At 35.2% G+C, this 9,566-nt stretch overlaps 1 protein-coding gene across 4 annotated transcripts; it reads right to left on the bottom strand.

Annotated features, from left to right (window-relative positions):
* Positions 1-3,843: 3,843 nt before the first annotated feature.
* On the bottom strand, positions 3,844-8,266 carry LOC131005256 (serine carboxypeptidase-like 18). Of its 4 annotated transcripts, XM_057932130.1 has the most exons (15): positions 8,144-8,266; positions 7,898-8,047; positions 7,683-7,828; positions 7,450-7,526; positions 7,241-7,363; positions 7,060-7,162; positions 6,937-6,974; positions 6,746-6,847; positions 6,568-6,654; positions 6,339-6,458; positions 6,194-6,265; positions 5,966-6,114; positions 5,780-5,893; positions 5,658-5,712; positions 3,844-5,580 (listed from the first exon to the last, which is right to left on the bottom strand). In XM_057932130.1, exons 2-15 carry the CDS (start codon positions 8,038-8,040, stop codon positions 5,497-5,499), a joined length of 1,413 nt encoding a protein of 470 aa, XP_057788113.1. In that variant the 5' UTR covers positions 8,041-8,047; positions 8,144-8,266; the 3' UTR covers positions 3,844-5,496. The 4 variants fall into 4 exon arrangements, 3 of the variants coding, with proteins under 3 accessions (XP_057788113.1, XP_057788112.1, XP_057788114.1); XM_057932129.1 differs by having other exon boundaries at positions 7,898-8,228; XM_057932131.1 differs by having other exon boundaries at positions 3,844-5,573; positions 7,898-8,228.
* Between the last annotated feature and the right edge of the window lie 1,300 nt (positions 8,267-9,566).

Below are 9,566 nucleotides of genomic sequence, written 5' to 3'. Positions count from 1 at the left end.
ACTAATAAGTTTCATAAATAGTAAAACATCAACTTATTATTGGCGCAGCAAACGAAATGCGTAGGGGAACATGTTGCATAACTACCTTTTTCTTTTCCTTAATTCTTTATTGCTTGATTTTTTTCTTCTTGTTAATTTACATATTTGTAGCTTCTAGAACACTAAGTGCATGCATTTCTGAGACTTTGGATAGTTTTTTGTCCAGTCTTCTGATATGGAATGATATATACATACTGTATGAATTAAATATGAAAGAAATTACATTTATATGTTATGAAGAGAACTCTACATGTTAATTGAACCTTGTCCATAACTGGTTATTCATCTCTTCTCAATTCTCAAAAGATTGTCTTTACCTTGCTTAAATTACGTCAATCGGCACAGAGTTTGCATGGTAGCACACATGATATATAAATCAAATATTAGAAATTGGAGAAAGATATATATTAGAACACAGATTAAGAGGGAAAAAAAGTGAAGTGACAGCATGCTTGTGACAAAGTTGGAAAAAAAATCTTAAGTAAAGAGGCAGGAGCCCTCCTCAATTCGCCATGACAAACATTTCAAGTTAAGGAAGGACCAGGAACAAAAATAAGAAAAATATAACTTAAATATGGCATTTTTCGAGCATCCAAGGCCAGCTTTGTGCACTATCCTTTTTCTAAAAAAAATAAACTAGTACTTTCTTTTCCTAGAGAAACATAAATATTAAATACAAATCGATCATTATACCTTAAAATGAAAGGATAATATTATCCCTCCTTGAAGTGAAAATAAGGAAGGAGAAATGATCAATTTCTTTTTTGTATAAAATGTGGGAAAAGAAAGGAGGTATTTAAAGGCATAAATTATTGTTATCCCTCATTTTTTCATGGTAAATTTATCCATCAAAGTAAACACACTCTAAATATTTGAACCTAATTTTGTTCATGATTTGTATTCAAGATCACTGATGGAAGATGAAAGCTCTGTTCAAAGGCTGATGTATTGATCCTAGGATGTTAATCACCAAGAATTCCATTTTTCCACAAAGTTAGCTCAAAGAATGGATAAATATGGTGAAAAATGAGAACGAATTTGGAATGTCAGATATTCAAATCCTTTGTTTAATATATATTCAAATTGAATTTAGTTATATATTATGAATAATAGCTTATTTAACTTTTAATTTATTCCTTAAAGTATTATCGGTTTCCATAATCTATGCTAACAATCGAGAACAAAATATAGATTGTCTATTATATCCCTATTACATATTTTATTTTAAGGGTAATTATGTAAATGAAGTATTATATACTACTATTTATAAGAATATATTAATTCATTAGATATTACAATAAATCTATTTGATATATATCTATAGCTATTTGATAAGGCTTATAAATAAATATCTCTATCCAATAGAATATATTTAGATATATATTGATTCATTAGATATATATTAAAATTATATCTGATTTCATCTTCTAAACTGCAACATATTTAAAAGAATATACTAATTTATAATTTTTTTTAAAAAATTCTACACGAATATATCAATTATTAGATTTGCATAAAAATTCTATCAGTTTTCATCTTCCATGCTACATTAGTGATTTTGCTTCACTTTTGAACTAGTATAAGAAAAACAATTGGATCCTAGAAATACTAAAACGATATATTAATTCATTAAATTTATTAAAAATCTATATGATTTTATCTTCCATCGCTACATTAATTACAAATATATCTTCGTTTTTATATCAACCATGGTTTTTCAATTTTTTTGATATATTATGTACTGTGAAATTTATTAAAATTATTTAATTCTAATAATTTATCAATTGAAGTTCATGGATTGTGTGCAAGACACACTATCTGCTTATAAATTACAAAAAGACAAGTGATCAAATCCACTAATTTTTAAATTCAAACGAGTAAAATCAATTCAATCTATATAATAAATAGGGTTAATTGCATGTAAATCCATAACGTTTTCACGGAATTGGTTTTTGCTCCCAATTTAAAAATCTGCTTTTAAATACATAACCTTCCTTTTTTGTCTCGTTTTGTCCGATGATCGGTTTTTTCTTACGCCGGCGTCGGAAATGACATGGTGGCAACCGGAATTGATGCGTTGGCAGCCGGAATTTGACACCTAGGCCAATGTGGAATAAAATTAAAAACCAAAAAAAAAATCCCCCAACCCCACGTCTTCGTCCCCCCTTCCTCCTTTCCCCCCAACCGCTGTTGCCACCACACGCCGGCGCGCGCCGCCCCTTGCCACCGCCGCCCCCCGTCGGCCCTCCCCCGTTACTGCAACAGAAACAGCAACACCTTCCATGGGCGGTCTGCCGCATCTGCTGCTGATGTTTCTGCATCGCTTACCGAGAGGAGATGAGAGTTGCTCGGCCGCGACGGCGGCTGTGGGAGAGAAACAGAGCTGTGGGTTTCCATGGGAGATGAGGACCTTCTAGAGGCAAGGCACCGTGGAGGTCGAGATAAGAAACTAATTGCCCTTTCTCCCACCCGCCACCGCCACCGCCGCCGCTCCCCTGCGGCTGTGCCGCCCATCGGATCTCTCAACGAACTCAAGAAATCAGAAACCCTCCCCATCCGCCCTCTGATTCGATCGTGGCGGTCTTTGCTGTTGTTCGCCGAAAATTGGAAGGTCAGGCGGTGGCCGGTGGCGGTGCGATTTTTGTGTTCGTATGTAGTGCGTTTGTATGCGTGTTCATTGTGTGTGCGTTTGTGTGTGGCCGGTGAAGAGATTTCGAGGGATGTCAGGCGGCGGCGCGATTTGGTGAGGGAGGGTCGTGGCGGCGTGATTTGGTGAGGGGGAAGGGGTGCTTGTGTGCAGTTGGTTTTAGGGGATGCTTCTGAGAGGTCAGCGGCGGCCGTCGCCGAGGTGGGGTGGGAGAGGAGAGCGGTGGGCGCCGTCGCCGACGGCAGAGGGTGGCGGCGACGGGTGGGGGAGGAGGAAGGGGAAAGAGGACGATGGGGTTGGGGGTTTTGTTTTTTGCTTCTTTTTTTTATTATTATTATTTTTCACTGTGTCATTTCTGGCACCGGCGTAAAAAAAGTCGGTCACCGGATAAAAACGAGACAAAAAAGAAAGGTTATGTATTTAAAAGCAAATTTTTTAAATTAGGAGCAAAAACCAATTCCGTGAAAACGTTATGAATTTACAGGCAATTAACCCTAATAAATATTATGTCTATTTTTCTATAATAATACATTCTTTCTGCTAGCGGAAGAAAAGGCATAAATTAACAAAGTATCAATTTATCTATTTTTATGATTAGAAAGGAATGAACGTTTTCCTCAAAAAGAAAAAAAGGAAGAAAAATATTTTTAGCAACGTTTAAGTAAGTTTTAAGTAGGATGCAAAAAAAAATGTAAGTTTTAAGTAAAAATTAACTTTTATCTGATTGCTATTTGCATGATTTGGTAATTCGACAAAGTGACCTCAACTTGGTCCAAATATTTTTCAACTAATTTTTTTTTTAAATTATTACTCCTCTAACCACAAAAAATTTGTCATATTGTGAACAACACAAATTTTAGTAAAATATGAGTAAAATTATTAATAAAGTAAGGGTTTTATTTTAAATGAAAATGGAGTTATATGAACCCTATTTATTATAAATGAAAGTGATAACTTTTTTGTGAGTGGACAATTTCTTTTTAACGAGAACAATATATATCCTCCCTTGAGTCATGAAGTTCTGTTATTTTGAGTCGTGGAAATTTTACTATATAATTAATCCTACTAACTTTTTCTAACATGTATCATTCACATATGCTGAATTAGATTTTATTGAAGAAAAAGAAAATTTAAAAAACCCTTGAAAGCACAAGACGTTAACTAAGAACTGAGCCTTATTAAAACTTTTTTGACGAAAACCAAATATGAAAAATAGTGATAAAGAAAAAAGAATACTCGTCTATAACAAGCAAGCAATAAAGAAAACAAAGCAAAGACGAGAACAGAACCCGCCACAAGCAGACGAGAGGGAAAACAGAAACCAAAGGAACCCGACTAACACGGAACCAGACTCTAGCTCACCAGAAAATCTGAAAACATTCCAAGAAAGCCACTCCAACTCCGCACCACCAGAGCTCGATGCCCAACAAAAAAGGCATTATGCGTTCATTCCATGCACAAGCCAGAGAAGCAATCGTCAAAGCGAAGCCAAGAGAATCGTTGCAAACCCACAGTCCAAAGGGACCAAGAGCCAACAAGACAAAAACCAACCAGCAGCAGTTGAGCGAGATTCCGCCAAACCACGCAATAAACCCACAAAAGCCTTCTCTAGAAAATCAATAGACCACGCGAACAAAGGACAGAGTATGGACGTCAGCATAAACGAGCTGAGTAATATCTTCAATGGAAAGATTCCACCAACTCACACGTGAGACCCTTGACGCAAGGCAGTCTGACACCAACGACTTTTGAAGCACCAAGGAACAAGACACTACAAAAAAACTTAATGGACTCCGACGGAATTACCGACGGAAAATAATCCATCGGTGATTACCGACAGAACAACGGCGGAATTTCGACGAAGATATTTTTAAAAGTTTAGCGACGAAATTTTGGGCATTAGCGATGAAAAATTCCGTTGCTAATCGCCCAGTTTCTTGTAGTGAGAGTAGAATGGGTGGTTAACAAATGAACCACATACATGGAGTCCGATTCTCTCATTCACATCACGCACAATAATATCGTTAAAGGCACATACAAATTTCTATTCTCTAGTCTTAAGAAACACGTACAAGATCACCGCAAAAAGGTTAATGGTTATTTACACCTATTAAAAATCGCCAAAAAAAATAAATAATACTCTCTCCGTCCACGAAATGAGTACCCATATTTTCTTTTTTGTCCGTCCACGAAATGAGTACACATTTTCCTTTTTGGCAAGTGTACCACACACATCTCTTTAATTAATACACTCAAAAAGTGGGACCCTTAAACTATTCACACTACACTCCATACATTTCTTTAAACCCGTGCCGTCCACAAATGGGTACTCATTTCGTGGACGGAGGGAGTATACAACAAATAAGTAACCCCTTAAGGGCTCGTTTGGTTTTCAGTAAAGGATTATGTAGGATAATTTGTAACCAGGATATTTAGCGTGGATAATGACATATTATTAATACTGAGTTGGTGTTTGCTATCATGGCTAAATACAGAATATCCTGGTTTAAGTTAATCCTAGGGGGAGGTGGTATTATTAATCCTAAAAAATCTGGATTAATAATACTGGGTCGTGGGATTAAACCAGGTCATCCGCATTATTACTAAATAATACCAAACACTAGACTGATCTGTACTAAATTAGCTAATACAGTATATTAGCCAATATCAAACACGCCCTTATAGTGAATCAAACGCTTGATCTATTATTTGAAGAGAAAACACTTTACCAACTGAAATGTGCTTTGTCGTCACTCCTCTGCATGTTTATATTGTGTACTTGTTGGGTTGCGAAGTAGTATTAATCCGTGTTAGAGGGGGCCGTGGCCGAGCCATCTCTGGATCATGTGAAAACATTCCTCGGGTTTATACTCTGGAGCCGTATGCCCTGCCCCCTAAACATTCCCAACATATTCAAACCAAATTTCATCATCAAATTTATATATCATCACTAACAAATGTTTCTATTTACCTTCACCGTTGCATATGTTAGCTCATAACGGCCGTGGAAGTACTCCGTCGTATACCTTAATTAGAAACCAAAATAAGCACTAGTTTACTAAGTAAAATTAAAATTTTGGTTGAGAAACCAACCCTGCAACTTGGCCGTCCACGAACCAAGGTCTCCATCCATTTTTAACCTGCAGTTTCAAAGACTTGATCCATTCTTCCGTCACCGTGTGTGGAACAACCATGTCGTGATCGCCGCTGCCAAAATGTAGCAACTTTTGTTGCGAAAAAGCTAAGGGAAATATATTCAAGTGCATAATCCTAGCATACCTGTAAACAAGAGCACGGCAATCTTTATAAGTGAAGCTTTTGTGATCATCTACGGTGGACTTGACGTCATATGTGAAAGCTTCAGTTTGATTGTAGTCCAAATCGTATGTAAGCGTGGCATTACATCGCGCCCATTCTGTTATCGTACCCTGCTTCGTTGCAGTTTTGCTTCATCGTTTCAAGCAAATTTTAAGACCCAAATCCTAGGTTTGATGATACTTGACATACCTCAGCAACTTGTAGAGCTTCTTGAACAAGTTTTACATTAGCCCACTTTTCGGAGTATAAAGCATACTTGTCCTGTTCACAACACACCAAATAAAGTGGATATATACCTCAACATGAACAAGAAAACAGAGTTGGAAATATTTACCCGATAACACGGCTCAGATTGAGGGGCACAATGTCCTTCATCCGACGGCAGTAACAGTGCAGTCCACATATTGTCACACCACGGTTCTAAAATATGCGGCTTGCGTATTTTTTCAAGACACTGTATGCATACATATGATGAAGAGAAATTTATTATGCATTCTAGCTTTATAGAGCAAAAGAGATGTTCTAATACAAACTTTTCGAATGATAGACTATAATTTCAAGACCTGAGTTACTCTTTCGAGATCATCCTTGCACGCCCCATTACTTGGATCGACACTTAGGTAATATCCATAGCAATTTTCTTTGGCAGACTGCAAACAACCATTCACACAAGGCAAGAACATGACTATATTTAGACTTATTTGAATTATTGAAATGAAAAAAGAAGAAGATATATGTTGCCTGGTAGAGTTCGTCAGAGAGCAGCCCCATTCGGTGAGCATAGGCAACTCTTCCATTATAGTTTGCATATGTTTGAGTGAGAGGATTTCCCAATATATACCCCTGCTCTTATTTACAAGATAAATCAACCATAAGCATATATAGAGTATATATTAAGAATAAATGATGAACTAAACTCTTCAAGCAGTTACTTTCAAATTCAAAACTGGATTTCTCCCAGCTTCAATACCTATACAATCAGAAACAGATATTCACATATCACTATATTGACTCAAAGTTTCTTGGCATTCATGTGATTGATCAAGTGACATTACCCCCATACACTTGATTAACAACGAGAGGAACAGTGATGCCGGAGTAAGAATCACCCGCGATGTAGAGCGGATTATTGAGAAATTTGGGATGGTTTAAAAGCCACTGCAGAAACCAACTACAAACAAGTCAATTGCTGTTTATACTTAACATATACTTTAAAAAAAAAGAAAAAAATCTCACTTTTTGAAGGAATTGATAAGTGTGGATTGCTGAAAGAGTGTTGCTAGATTTATAAGCTTCTGCAGTTGTTGCATAAGAAAATCCAGTGCCGGCAGGTTGGTCTATAAATATAATGTTGGCCACCTGAAAATCAATATATAGTTAATTAAAAGGAATTGAATCAACAAAATCCTTTCTCCTAACCTCAAATTAATGCAAATTAATTAGACCTTAGTCCAGGAATAGGGGTTTAGCACAAGTGTAGGTATGATTCCATCAGAGTTATCATAGTCGAAAACCAAAGGCCCTGCATATATACATGAAATTTCAGTCATGATCAAATAATGGAAATTGGAGAAAAGGAGCAAAACTTCAATTTCCTATTTGACCTAACTATTTCACTACATATAAGTATATGTTGATTCAGAATAATTGGAAATGGGAAGATGAGAAAGGAAGATACCAATCTCGTAAACGAGGCCGGAGAAGCCGGAGCAGCCGGGGCCGCCGGTGAGCCAGAGAAGAAGAGGGTCGTTTGCAGGGCTCCGTTCAGACTCAATGAAGTAGTAGAATAGCTGTACTTGCTCCGATTCTCCCACGCCAATATACCTTTAATTACTATAAACGTTAGAAACTTGTGAAAAAAATGAAATTAGGAAAATGGGGTGAGAAAAAGACCCTGTTTGGAGTTTGAAGGGAAATGTGCCGTTGAAACCTGGGAGGTTCTGAATCACGGAGTGCGTAGTTGTGAAGAAAGCGGCCGTTAGCAAAAGCATCAAGTTGAATGAGAGGAGGAGTTGCCGGAGATGCGGCTGCGACATGTCGTTGCTGCGGTGCAGAAACAAAAACCAAAAAGAGAAAAGTATAAAGTGACTGCTATAATAAATTGATAGATACGTACATTAAAAAAAATTTGATTAATACGTGTGTTTATGGTTAATAATTTATGTTTGAGTGGCTGATATTGTTAAGAGTGGGGACATTGCTCATAACAAGCCACGGAAGACTGAAATCAGATACTACTATCATTCATCTGTATTTTTGTAGTTTGGAAACTTATGAATGTAGGCGGGTAGGTAAGAGCACCCACTACGGTGGGTTTTTTGGAGGTAGTAAACTGCTATCTACCATAGTGGCATTATTTTTTTGAGGTAGTAAAATTGGGTAGCAAACAAAGGGTATAGCATTTTTACTATCCAGTTAGTTTGGATGGATGGTGGGCCCTGCGCCTGTATTGCATTTATTTAAATGTTTTTTTTTTGTTAATTTTCGGTAAAATTTGATTATTTTCTTTGGCTTGTTTCAACCTTTTTGTTCTTTCTATTTTTACCTTCATTTTGGTTTTATTTTCCTTTTTATTATTTTTGCGTCAAAATAACAGATTTTTTTTGTTTTAAATTTTTCTCAATATAGCCATTTGTTTCTCTTTTTTTCCGTTTCTTCTTCTTCTTTTTTTTATCTTTATTTTATGAATTTGTTCTGTAGTGTAGTTAATATAATTGCTGTATTTAATTTATTTTCGTTTGGTATTTAGTGTATTTGAACTTATATTTTTAATTTTAGTTGTGTCTTGTATAAATTTGTTTTGAATAATATGTGCATTTCGAGTCTAATTTTTTAGCATAATTATATAAATTAAAAAAAATGTTATTTAAATAAATTAATTTATTCGTGTAATTATATTAATTTTATTAAAGTAAAATATAATATAAAAATTAGAATACATAAATAATATATATATATATATATATATAGTGGTAAAAGTAGTAATGATGACAATAGGGTTCATAAATAGTTAACTGTTAATAGGGGAATCTACCCCTATAGGGGAGAAAATATAAGATAATTGAGAAAATAGGTAGTTGATGAGGTGGCACGCATGTGGCACCACTATGGGGTAGCACTATAGTGGATGCTTTACAGTGTTTACTTTTTTTGCATCAGAATTTATGTGGAGATGATTAGAAAATTAATATTAAAAATGATAAAGTCTATTTTTATTATATGAGAGAAATAAAATTTAGATATGTGGATATGATTAAAGGTTAAAAAGCTAAAAAATGACAAAGTTTGCTTCTTCTTTTTTAAAAAAAAGTAGATATTTATTATGGAACAACTTAAAAGAAAATATAGATATTTATTACTATGAAACAGAGGAAGTATTTGTGAGCTTTATTTTTTTTATTATATTTTATGCAAGTATTATTTGTGAGCATCACACTTTTGATTACTTGATGTCGACATTTATTTTATTTTATTTTATTTTATATGTTTATTGATTTTAATACTTTATAAATTGTGGTGGATGTTAGTAATTTTAGAATAGCGTTAATAATAAGCGTAGATT

This window comes from Salvia miltiorrhiza, chromosome 1 (assembly GCF_028751815.1).
Source record: "Salvia miltiorrhiza cultivar Shanhuang (shh) chromosome 1, IMPLAD_Smil_shh, whole genome shotgun sequence".
NCBI lineage: Eukaryota > Viridiplantae > Streptophyta > Magnoliopsida > Lamiales > Lamiaceae > Salvia > Salvia miltiorrhiza.
This window is presented reverse-complemented; position numbering and strand designations above follow the sequence as displayed.

What these genes read in the sequence shown, in the direction of transcription:
- LOC131005256 (XM_057932130.1), bottom strand. Translation starts at nt 8,040, where the DNA reads ATGTCGCAGCCGCATCTCCGGCAACTCCTCCTCTCATTCAACTTGATG. An exon ending in CCCTTCAAACTCCAAACAGG is followed by an intron (nt 7,829 to 7,897) that starts GTCTTTTTCTCA and finishes TAGTAATTAAAG; the next exon opens with GTATATTGGCGTGGGAGAAT. An exon ending in TGCCGTGCTCTTGTTTACAG is followed by an intron (nt 5,894 to 5,965) that starts GTATGCTAGGAT and finishes ACATTTTGGCAG; the next exon opens with CGGCGATCACGACATGGTTG.